This window comes from Emys orbicularis, chromosome 10 (genome assembly GCF_028017835.1).
Source record: "Emys orbicularis isolate rEmyOrb1 chromosome 10, rEmyOrb1.hap1, whole genome shotgun sequence".
NCBI lineage: Eukaryota > Metazoa > Chordata > Testudines > Emydidae > Emys > Emys orbicularis.
Genome location: NC_088692.1, coordinates 57624512 through 57637406, shown reverse-complemented (window position 1 = coordinate 57637406; position 12895 = coordinate 57624512). Strand labels below are relative to the sequence as shown.

The window sequence follows — 12895 nt, the reverse complement described above, 5'->3', positions numbered from 1 at the left end:
ATTTAAAGTGTTATAACACAAGCACACACAAATAGCAACTTCATAAAGAAGACGTAATTTACATATGTAACTCCTATTGACATAAACGCATAACAGTAGGTAGTGGTGCATCAGCACAGACCAATAACAGGTATGCTGAAGTGTTCAACTGAAGTTTGTAGACAGAGAGAGCAGTGCTCAGTGTGGAAGTTCAGATCTCACAAAAGTTCATGCCAACCTCCTCTTCACTTTCAGTTAGGGAGAATGGACAACCAGTATTAAAACAAACCCAAAAAATAAAAAATGTGAAATTTGGTTAGAATTTGCAAGTTTCACCCATTTCACCCATCAGAACTTTGTGAAACTGAATTTTCCATTGGCCGATTTTCACTCAAAATTGGTCCCATGCTAACTTGAAAAATTCATTAACTTTCTGAAGACGTAGGGCTAAGCTTTGAATTTATGTAGTTTTTGGGGAAATGAAGGTTTCACAGAGGAAACTTTAGGGAGACTGTTACATTCCGACATAATTTACAAATCCCTCTTCTAATAACTTTTTTTCTTGTCCATGGATCAAGTAATTCTACCATGACACTGCATCAGACATTGCAATACAACACCATCATGAGTAGAGACACCTGCATCACTGCAAGCTAGGTTTCTAGAACAGAATTCAGCCATATCTGGCAGTCCTGCATGCATCCTCGCAACCCAGCTGGATCCTCATATATCCACTGGACTGAAGGGATGGCCTGCAATTGCTCCTCACAGCCAGCAACAGCAGTTCCCCTAGATCCGAATAGAGGAAGAGGAGGAGACAGCAGCAAAAGATGGCAATGGCAGCAGCTGGCAAGGACAGAAGGCAAAAGAAGGACAGAATACTGGCCCAAGATTCTTCCACCCAGATACCCTCTTCAGATAAACACCTGCAACTACCCACATCGCTTGTGGGTGCGGGACACTGGGTCCGAAGCTGTCACCTGCACCCGCCCATACCAGACACATCAGCAACCTTTCCACCTTTCAGGCACCCCAGCATCCCTAGCCCCCCACCTATCACACACCCCCATTGCCATGTCCATGCGCTAATGCGACTACTTCCCCCCATCCCACGCACCCTGCCCCAATCAGTGACTTCTGTCATTCATGAGAAATGTCACAAATGGAGCTGCACACAACTTGGCAGCTATCAGATTGACAGGGGTGGTTTCTCTGCTGAGTTTGAATTTCTTGTAGGTGACAAAAGGAAATCTCTCTTATTTATTGCCCAATTGGAAGGAGTTTGGGGTGGGGGGAGAGAGTTAGAGTGAGATGGACTGATGCCTGAGTAAATATTTTTAAAAGACATGAACGATGACTAAGGAGGAGGAATGGAATAGCATGCAGTGAGAAAAATTGAGGTTCAAATGAAAAAGATGAGGACAAATGGGATGAAAGATATGTTAAACAGAGTATCAGGAAAACATGACACAGTGTTGAAGGGTTTCCCAAGGTAAGTGGTGAAAGCCCCATCATTTGAGAAATTTGAAACTCAACCTCTAAAACACGACTGCACCACAACGAACAACAGAAATGTACCATATTAAAATATTTTCAACACATGCGAAATTTACTCAATTTCATTCTATGCTACTCAAAAAAACTGAAGCGGCAGCAGAAAGTTCACACCCCAAACAGGTAGCAAAAATTACACACAATGTTTTCTAACTAAGAAATATTTTGCATTATCTAAATGTACCCCCTTTTTTGGTGAAATATACAGTAACTGTGTCTGAACTTGCCAAAATAATCACTTAAAATATACCTAATGAACTTAAAAAATATAAAGTGATTTTAGGAATTTTGTTTAAAAAAGGAAGTGCATTTCCCTTCCTTTTTTCCATTTCAATTATGTTCAAAATGCAATATACCTATGGTTTTTAAACCCAGTCCTTAATACAGTCAGCACCAAGCCTAACATAAAGAAAAATGTATTTAAAAAAAAAAACCAAGAAGTACTTTAGAACAATTATTTCATAATTATTTTAAACTGAAAGACATTGATTCTATTATATAGGTTACACTTAAGGCATTTACCCAAATTTGTTGATAAACGTCAAAATTAACAAACAATATTAAAGCTAACTGAAACTTTTAAATTAATTATGCGTGCTGAACTTGGTGGTACCAGTTTCTCTTTCTCAAACATATTAAATCTATCATTTATCAACATATTTTAATGAATTTTAATATTTTTCCCCAGAGTACTTTCACTTCCCAGTTTTTTGGACCCATTATCTTACAACCTTAAATAACTCAAAATACTCAATCTTAAGTATTGATAATGAAATCATTTTAAGGTTAATTTTAGACATTATAAAACCTTAGGGCTAGATTCTTCTCTTCATTGCAGTTGGGTAAATCTGGACTAACTCCATTAACCTCAATGGAGTTACTCCATAAACCTCAATGGAGTTACTCCATATTTTCCCAAGGCCAAATTTCTTTACAGTTGGAAACAAACAGCAGAAAAAAATCAGACAACTTTCAACAGCCAAAACTGTCCTACCACTCAAATATAGTTCTATAACCTGAGCTATAATAGTCATATTGCCAATTAATCTCCATTACCAAATGTGTTCTTTACTGGTTTACGAGCCACTGAGATACTTTTCAAGTCAATAACATAAAAGACTAAGTTATGGTTTTATTGCAACAAGGGAACAGGACTGATCCTGAGAAAATAATGCAAAAGTGGTATTATTGCTCTTATGCTACGAAGGTTTAAAACTAAATGATTGGGGTTTTCTTTCAGATGCTTCATAGTACATCTCATTTACCCAACAGGCAAATCTATAGTCCTAAATCAGAAGCAGTGCTTCCAGAACAGCACTCGGTGTGAGAAAAGTGTTCTGAAAATTTAAAGAGAATACTCAAAACTTGAAAATGCAAAGATCACGCACTAAACTGACAAATTTTGTTAAATCACAAATATTCTGTTTAGAACATCTGAAATATTTGCTAAGTGTGCAACTGCAGATGGAGCTGTGAAATAAAGGGCTGATGCCACTATTCATTGATGTTATAATCAAATTACTCACAGCACAGTGCAAAAAATTAAATACAATAAAAATCAGGATATCATTAGTCTCAAGTGGTGACAACAAAAACCCAAGTCCCAACAAGGGATTGGGAAATGCAAGCAGACACTCAATATTCATCAGTAAGGGTTCAGGAAACTGCCTCCTATGTGCGTATAGCTTTCTGTTCAAAGAAGTACGGCAATCACCACCACAAAACATTTAATACAATGTCCTCCAACAACATGAATGCTGCCTTTAAAATGTTCAACTTTCCTAACAAGATACCTGAAAAATGCATTGGGGGACATGAATAGGAAATTTTACTAAACAATTTCTGTATCTTCTCTCAACAGAGAGGAAACATCTTTCCCCCCCGCACCCCCCACTTACTGACAGTGCAAAAAAACAGAGTAACAGCCCAGAAAAGAAAAAATAATATTTTGCTTTCTAGTCCTAGGTCTGATAGACAGACAGGGGAGAAACTTCAGGACAGTACAACACAAGCCCCTCGGCAGCCCTTGGAAAACTACTGCAGTTGATTGACATATTATAGATGACAAAAGGTGAGAAAAAAGCCTAGAGAACAAGAACTTGGCTCCTGAAATTAGGACAACTGATATTTCAGATTTAAAAAATGAAAACGCAGCATTTAAGCTTTGATGGGATAACAGAGAGCCCAGTCCAACATTTGTTATCATTTTTTCAAATATGTTCATTTTTAGAAGGAGGTAATAACACTGAGAATCTTAGACTGTGGTGTGTGGAGCACTTCCTGATGATCCACAAACAGCTGGCTGGTCACATGATTCTGGCTTCTCTTTGTTTCCAGATGCTCAATAATTTATATATTATATATATCTAAAATACTCTCCTAATATTACTTTACATGTAAGCAACAGCTGTAGTTGCCTTAGGAATATTCTATGACTGCAGATGAAAACGGAAGTGGTATATGCAATTGTGACTAGGGTGTGCAAAGTAGTCAATGAAGTCAGTGCATGCTATGAAGACATCTGAGAACATCTGTACAAACACGTATGGATTAGAGTTTAACCTAATGGAAAACTGGAAATCTACTGCCCTTAGGTTAAAATAAACAACTAGAGGAGGTGACAACAACATCTTTATTTGAAAATATCAGGCTTTTTATCTGACTGTTGGCCACTTTTTTCAACCTAGTGTGTCATTATTCTTCCACACTACTCAATAACATTACTCAATACCACCAGTCCACAGGTGATCTCTCTCTCAGTCACACACACACTTTTATAATACTACTTGCTTTGCAACTGCTTTTGATATCTAAAAGCACAAGAATTAATTGTTATAATAAACACCGACCCCTTAGAACAAAAGTAAAAATACCCACCCGTTAGCAAAAGTAAAAATAAAATAAAGCTATTTAGGGATCTGACATGCCAGATATATAAGATGTATCAAGAGATACAGTATTTCAAATGTTACAGTAATTAAAGCTGCAGTTAAGAATCTAACCTCTCACCATCTTTTTTTTCCCAGAGTCTCATCGACTACCCTTTTCTTCAATTCTTTATTTTCTCAAATTCCCTGTTAAGAACAGCTAGTTTAGCTGCACAGCCCTGAGTACAGGTTTGCAACAGTAGCAGCTTCTAAAATAGATGATACAGAAGAAATATTTCCAGTGTCTTAACTTTATTGATTTAAAAATCAAGGAATGCTTTTCTGGGTACCAATTCTGCAAACTGACCTGCATGTGTGTCTGGATCTGCCTCCATGGAGCACATTGCGGGATAACAACCTAAGAGATTAGTTGATGTGTTGAACATGTACACGAACACATGATTTGGAATTTACCTGTGTTACAGGGCTATTCTTTTTACCTGTACGCATACATGTGCTAGTCATGCATTGCGAGGTCATCCCAATGTCAAGAAGATTTCCATATAATATATTTTCCCTTGATATGAAAAAAGCATTAAACCAGCCTCAGGTTTAAATAAATAAATAAATCACAAGTCAGGTGCCTCAATTTCACCCAATGTCTCCATCTACGTCCTGCTTTCAAACAGGCTAAAAACGTTAATTACAATTCTCTGGTATTTTCTTGCAAAGTTACAGACCTTCACCTTTTAAATATTAGAAAGGCATAATCACCTAGCGTATAGGTCAACTTATTTTCAATACTGTAATTTATGCAACATTAATCCTGAATGCCAGCTCCAATTTTCTTACTGTTTGCAATCTAGGAGCAGATTTGTATTTCCTACCAACTCCATTACATCATCCCTAAACCCAAAACAGTTTCCTTCTTTAAATCATTCCTATCCATACCCTCACCCCCTACAAGGCACAAACAATTATTGTCCCTAAAAAAGCATACATTCTCTCAGATATTAAAGACTCTAAAGACAATTTCCAGGGGCTTTTGGTATTGCATTGCTGCATGGATGCTTCCATCACTGACCTTCGTTTTTTTCATTCAGATTGTTACATAACCTAGTGCTTGCGTGCAGTGTGTGTGTGTTTAACCCCCCCCCCCTCCCTTATTTAATGCTACACAAGGGGGAGGAGGGACATATGGGTCAGCAGGTTAGCGGTAGCAAAGCCTAAACGATTCAGAATCACCCTCATCATCAGAAATATTGCCATCTCCCCTTTGGATACATACATACCTTACTAGTAGTCCATTACATAATGTAAGGTCTAAAAGTTACAACATCGCAAGACTAATCTGAAGGTTGCCATCCCTCTCTCCCCACCCCTCCCACCCCTAAAAGTCATTATATGCCAGCAATGACAATTAAAGCAGATTGAAGCAACTGAGGAGGGGGAGGTTGTGTAACAACCACAAACTACGGCCGCTTTGAAAACATTCAGAAAACTCCTTAGCATTATTAAGGAAATTTTCTCTAGTGGTTCTGATTAACCTTGTTACATAATCGGCTTGCATTCCAAATCCACTGTCTCAAGCTCTAAATATATTCTTTGCAGCCAAAAGCTTTCTGCACACAAAAACCTTCCCCATCTTCCCGTCTTCTCCAGAGCCAGCTCTTCCTCACCACCCTCCTCCCCCGTGCATTTGCATAACTGCGCGGTCATTATTCGGAAATTGCCTCTAATTAAATGTTTCAGCGTGTGTCATCTTGCTGGCTTTTACTGTACTCGGATTCCCTGAGTGGGAAGCTGCCTGGAAAGGGGGCGTGGCCAAAATGGGAAAAATACTGTAAAACACAAGCCAACACATGATCAGCCATATTCCAAACAACAACAACAAAAATCACACACTCCGGGAGGAATCGGCTTTTCCCCCGCACCACCTGAAAACGTTCCCCGACTCCCTGCAATCAGCCGGCAGCTGGCACAGGACCCCGGAGCCATGCGAGGACTGTGTGCGCCAGCCTGGCTGTCATTTCTTTAACAGATCAGTATATGTATTTTTATTTAGTTTCCACCCATCACCCAACGATCCTGCCGAGTCAGTTCCCCCTGGATAATAGCAGCGATTTATAAATTATTGACAGCGGGAATTAAAGCGGCATTTTTGTCCCTCTCGCTTCCCCCCCCCCCCCCCCCACAAACCCTAAATATATTTAAAACCCATCGACTTTAACCGCTCCTGTGCAATGGGGAAAGGGGGGCAGCGGGTCTCTCCCTCCCTCTACAGTAGCGAACAGTTAGCATACAATGCTGTCGTTACTTTCAGTAAAAGTGGACAGGTAATGCTATAAACAATGCCGAACTTAAACTGGCCAGCACACGTTTCTCGCTGCCCGTACATTAAACATGCGGTTTGTATCATGAGAATGCTTAGGTCATCATTAAACCAGCAATTAAAGGCTTTTTAAAATTTGTTTGCAATATCTTGTGACTGGGGGTGGAGGGGAGGAAAATCCATGAGATCAGGAAGAGCCTTCTCTGCAAAGTTGTGCACCTTCAAGAAACGCCAGGAGAGCATCAGCATCAACTTTTGGGAGGGATTTTTTTTTTAAACACACCGAAGAAACAAATTAAAAAAACACAGCATGCGAAAGAGTGGAGCAGTAAATCGCAGATCGGCAACCTCCTAATTAATCAGCGAGATCACATAAAACTCCCCCATTCCAACAACAAACCTCAACACATCAGAGAAGAAACTGTCAAAAGCAGGGAGAAAAGGAAAGGGTGAGGGAGAAGGACACTGCAGCTTTAAAAGTTTGTTTTCTTGAATTCTAATGATCCTGCTGGGGGGTTGTTTTGTGTTTTAATTATGTAATTTCAGGGGCATAGTTCCCATCTGAGTTTTGCAGGCGATAAACGGGGAAACGGGAAAGCACCGAGCAGCCCTCTCTCTCTTTCAATATTTTTCCTCCGGTCTGTCCCTCCTCCCTCAGCAATTAAAAGGAGCTGTAAAAGTTTGCCAGATTTCATGGAGTGGGGAGTTGCTTTTTTGTGCCCAGCTCCCAATATATCCCCTGGTTTATCCCCGGTGGTTTAATTGCTGCATTTCGCCCTTCTCTCCTACCCCCCTCTCTCTATTCCCACCCTCCCTATCCCAGCGCTCCCCCTTCCCCAAGTCTCCCTACCTCTGCTGCCGCTGCTGCTGGAGTAGCTCTGCCTGCGGACTGGAGCCGGCGCTTCGCTTTTCCGGGCAGGCTCCAGGTTGACCGGGGTGTCCCTGGCGCCGGCGGCCGGCTCGGAGACGCTGCTGCCCGGCTCGGTGGCGGCTGGATCGGGGGCTGCCGGAGCGGACTCCATGTTTTTCCCGCTGTAGATGGCTTGGAGATGGCGAGCTCCTGCACTCCCTCTATCTTCTGTTTGCAGCGCGACTCTATGGTCGGCGGCGGCGGCGGCTGCAGCGGGGAGAGCGCGAGTCGGAGCCGGATGGGAGGCGAGCGCGCCGGGCTGTGACCACAGGCAGCGCTAGCGAGAGCCCCGCGTCCCCCCGCCTTCGCCGCCACGCGCGGCGCGGGCTGCCCAGCCCCGACACGGGGGGCGGGGGGCTCTCGCTGCACCGCCGGCGGGGACACGCCCAGGCCAAGGCACCCGGCTTGTGGGTCAGGGAGCGGGCTGCTCCCCTTGGTACCACGCGTGTCCCGCCCCCACGGGCTCGGCCAGGAATGGCCCCCAGCAAAGCCCCCCCTCTCCCCAGGGGTTCGGGCAATTCCCTCCTCCCCGGACAGGGCCCAGGGCTGAGGCAGTAGCGGGGTGAAGTGGGACAGGGGAGGGGAAATCCAGCACTGGGCAGAGTGCACCCTGCCACCCCCCTGGCAGCTTCCCTCCCCAGGGCCTGAGCAGGAATAGCCTCCCTTGAGATTTAGGTCCCCAGCTCCCTGCTAGCAGGGCATGAGGCTGAGGCTGCTGCAGCAGCTGCCAGTCTGTGTGTGTGTGTGGGGGGGGGGGGAATGAAGTCCCATCACTACCTCCCCCTGTACCAGGTCCTCTTCCCCCCCCCATACCTTCCAGGGCTCCTGGACATGGTCACCCACTCTGTTGTGCCCTCCCCCTTTCCAGCGAGGGCCCCTGGAAGAGGAAAAGCCACCACAGCAGAGACTTCCTTGCCAGGATAGGTGCTGAAGCAGCAGCAGGGCATGCCAGGTGGGGCAGGTGTCGCACAACTCATGTGAGACTCACCCATTTAGCAGCTCTGGCACACACCTGCACAACAAGCAAAATCTCACACAGTCCCCATCCCCTTCTCTCACATACACCAAATTAAGACACTTTCCAGTGAAATACCTTTTAGCCTAGGGGAAGGTGCCAACAGTTGGGAGCTAGAAGACCATAAGTTGCAGTCTCATTTCTTCTAAAATATATTTCTGCTGCTCATCATAACCTTTATTACTGACCAAGGCCTCATACAGTGGAGTCGCATCATACGCGCATTTAACTTACGTGAATTCAACTATACGCGCGCGGCAAAAAAAAAGAAAAATAACAATTTAAATACAGTAGTGCGGGCGATTCCGCCCACCATTCCACTCAATGAGCGTATGCCCCGGAGTGAGCGTGAGATGAGAGACGTGAATCTGCTGTTCCCTCTGTCGATCTCAGTTCCCTCTCATAGTGTGAGCATCTCACCGCACTGAGTGTGATTCTAGTGTTTAAAGATACGTATTTTTCGTACAACATGACCCCTAAACACAAGCCAACTACTTCATCTGGTGCTCAACCGAAGAAACAGCAATCTGTTCCAACGCTGGAAGAAAAACTGGCTGTATTGGACTTATTGAGAGACGATATGTCAGTCTCCAACATGGCGCATAAATATGGCCGCAACGAATCTAGCATCCGTGCCATCAAGATTCAAGAGAGAGAAATTCATCAAGCCGTGGCATCAAGTGCTCCAATAACTGCTAAGGTGACGAGCCAGGTGCGTGATAAGACTTTAGTGAAGACTGAAAAGGCATTAAACTTAGGGCTGGAAGACATGAACCATAAACATGTGCCTATCGATGGCAACACGTTGTGAGAAAAGGCTCTTAGCCTCTACGCGCTGTTCAAACCTCCTGCCGAAGAGGGACAGCCTTCTGATGAGAAGGAATTCAAAGCCAGGCAAGGTTGGCTTAACAGTTTTAGGAACCGCTTCAACCTCAAAAACGTGCAGATTACTGGTGAAGCTGCATCTGCCAATGAAGAGGCAGCAAAAGCCTACCCCGAACAATTAAAGAAAATCATAGAAGAAAAGGGCTATCTTCCGGAACAAGTTTTTAATGCTGTTGAGACTGGGCTCTTCTGGAAAAAAAATGCCTAACCGCACTTACACTTCGAAATCAGAAAGACAAGCCCCTGGCTTCAAAGCAGCTAAAGACCGTGTGACTGTGTTGTTTTGTGGCAATGTGGCTGGGCATTTAATAAAGCCGGGCTTGCTCTACAGGGCTACAAATCCCCGTGCCCTAAAAGGTAAATTTGCTGAAGTGTTCCAAGCAGCAAAACACTTGAATGATTTAATTTCTGGATACGATCCCTCTATGGAACAAAGCCTCAAAATCACACGTAGTATTACAGACGATTTGAGACCATATCAAGAAATGTTTGAGCAGCTCAAGAGACAACAGCAACAGTTGCTGATCACCATGTTTTTCAAGAAAAACAACCAGCAGCAGATTAGCCTACGCAATCAATTTCTCAAGCTGAACCAGAATCAACCACTTCGTCTACGACTCGCTCTCCGTCACCTCCGTCTCCTGGATCGACATCAAGCCCTGATGACCCCTCCAATAGTGTTATCAGGGGAAGAGGAAGACTAATCATCGGAGTGTGTACAGCACCCATCTTCATCGTCTCATCGTTCAACATACGGGCGCTGTACTAATCATCGTCATCACATCACCATTGTCATAGTCATCGTATCACCACTATCATAGTCGTCGTAGACTAGCAAGAATGTCCAGGATGAATGGAGTGGTTAGGTTTACTGTTTTCCTTTTTTATTCTTTCATTCTTCCATCTCTCTCTCTCTCTCTTTTATGTAATTAAAAATACTGTAAAATTATATTTTGCATATGTACCCTTTATTATATACTGTACATTACTGTATACATTATACATTTATACATACAGTATTACTGTACAGGGTTGTATACACAAAACCATGTACAGTATACTGTATTTTATGGGCGATTTAAAGGATTTTTCAAGGGTAATTTTGACTATACACGATTTTCACCTTACGCGCTGACATTAGAACCTAACCCCCGCGTAAGATGCGAGTCCCCTGTATTCCCCATCCCAGAAAGCAGACAACTATCAATCACCCTCTTTTACAAGATAACATGAGTTTTACACAACCACAGTAGCCAGAATTGGGAACAAAACACACCTCGACTATGACAGGCAAATCTCAGCCAAACTGCCTTTCAGGCTCAAAGTGACAAATCTATGTGCTTGGGTATACTGTTTGTAAGCATTAGTCCAACCACTACACCATGCCCTGCATCAGAGCCTGGAAAAGAACCCATGAATCCCAACAGCCAACATTCACAACTGTCTCTCATGTTCTATGACATGCTGTTTGACATGTACAGCTCTAGGGCCCTGTTCAGAAATTGGACAACATCCTACTCTACTGCCGGTTGTTCTTTTAGCTCACGTGTAAAATATCTTGGCTGTGGATCTGAAGGTCCTGGGTTTAAACCCGCTGACCACCTATGCAGGGGGGGGAAAAACATATCCCAATGCAAACATACCATGGGGCTGAACTGAGATTGTAGTGTATGTTAAGAGGAGACAGAGAGCAGCATAAGAACGATTTTGCCTTTGTTCCCAGAGAATGCATAAACTCCAGAAGGTCAGAACTTTATTTAATAACCTCACCATTCATTGCCCCCAAAGGCTATAAAGCTTTTTCACTTGCATCACCATTCTGAGACCAGCTCAGCTTAGTAGGGATCAGAAGTTGTTCCGATCTAATGGATGTTTGGTGGCCCCTCTATGGTGCAAGTTTAGTGGGTTTGAGTTGCAACTTCCTACATCATGACTCTCTTTTTACTAACTGGCAGACTCAGAAAAGAAACTAAGAATTGCATACACCACAGAAACTGAACCACCTGTTACCCCTAACAAAAGTTTCTCCCACCTCCCAGATCCAGGTTGAGGCCTGCTGACAAGGCAATGTATGTTGGGAAGCTTGCCTTGTTCAGAAAAAGAGGACTTCAGTCCTCAAGACTATCAAACCAATGCCTTTCACCAGCACTGGATACAATGGGACTACATCTGAGGGTAAGGATTACGCACATGAGTGTTTGCAGGACACGATGCTTTTAGAATACCATATACACCTCTACCCCGATATAACGCGACCTGATATAACACGAATTCGGATATAACACAGTAAAGCAGTGCTCCAGGAGGGCGGGGCTGCGTGCTCCAGCGGATCTAAGCAAGTTCGATATAACGCGGTTTCACCTATAACGCACTAAGATTTTTTGGCTCCCGAGGACAGCGTTCTATCGGGGTAGAGGTGTACTTTCAATAACCAGGGATCTTTGTTTGTTGATTATTTATATATATATATATATATATATATATATATATGTACACACACACACGCAAACAGAGATTGAATACACTCATCCTATTTATGGATAAATATTTTTCATGTAGCGTTCATTTTTTCTGCTTGCAAAACTAAACAAATCAAAAAGTTATTGTGTTCCTTTTAGGGGAGAAAAAAGAAGAGAGTGTGGCATTGAAGGCTATGGTAGGACAATGTACAGTAGGGTTTGGTTGTTGGAAAATGAGGTTTCTTCAAAAACTAAAAATAAGGGGAAACAGACCAGAGGAGAAAATGCTAGTGTTTGTAACAGGGATTTGAATTAATGCACAAGAGAGATTCTCTCTCAACACCACCTCTCCTCTCTAACTCACTAGGAGCAAGAATCAGCTAAGGCAGGGCTAGAGCCTAAAGTAACAGCTCAAAAGGCAATATCTCTTTACTGGAGTGTTTCAGAAACATCCACACAAGAAATGGAAAAGGCGGCCCTGTTGCTCAGTAAAAACAGAAGACAAAGCCTCGGGAGAACCTAATTTCAGTGTCAGAGAAACAATAGCAGCAGGAGCTTCCTCACATTTTATATAATTGGGGAGAAACAACCATTACTGCAGTCAGACTATGGGGCATTATGTCAGGGGCACTGAAACAGATTATTGCTCAAATTAGCTCCCTAACTAGGCTGCTATCAAGCAGCCCTTGTTGATCTTGCAAGCTCTAGCATGGAACAAACAAGCAAGCAGCTGAGCCCACTTCACTACCGCATACACAAGGTCAGTGGGAGGCCACAGACACAGACACATACACCTCTCTTCTTCCCCAGGAACCCTTAGACACCATTTCCATGCTTCTCTGACCGATTTTGTGACTACCCAAGTGAAGTTGTCTGCCTGCAACTTCATCATTC

The 12895-nt window shown here is 43.2% G+C and overlaps 1 protein-coding gene across 1 annotated transcript in view; it reads right to left on the bottom strand.

Annotated features, from left to right (window-relative positions):
• Positions 1–7754, bottom strand: part of RORA (RAR related orphan receptor A) — a 541310-nt gene extending 533556 nt beyond the window's left edge. The window contains exon 1 of the mRNA XM_065411766.1: positions 7583–7754. Within this exon, the coding sequence (XP_065267838.1) occupies positions 7583–7754 (172 nt within the window). The remainder of the gene's footprint in view (positions 1–7582) is intronic.
• Between the last annotated feature and the right edge of the window lie 5141 nt (positions 7755–12895).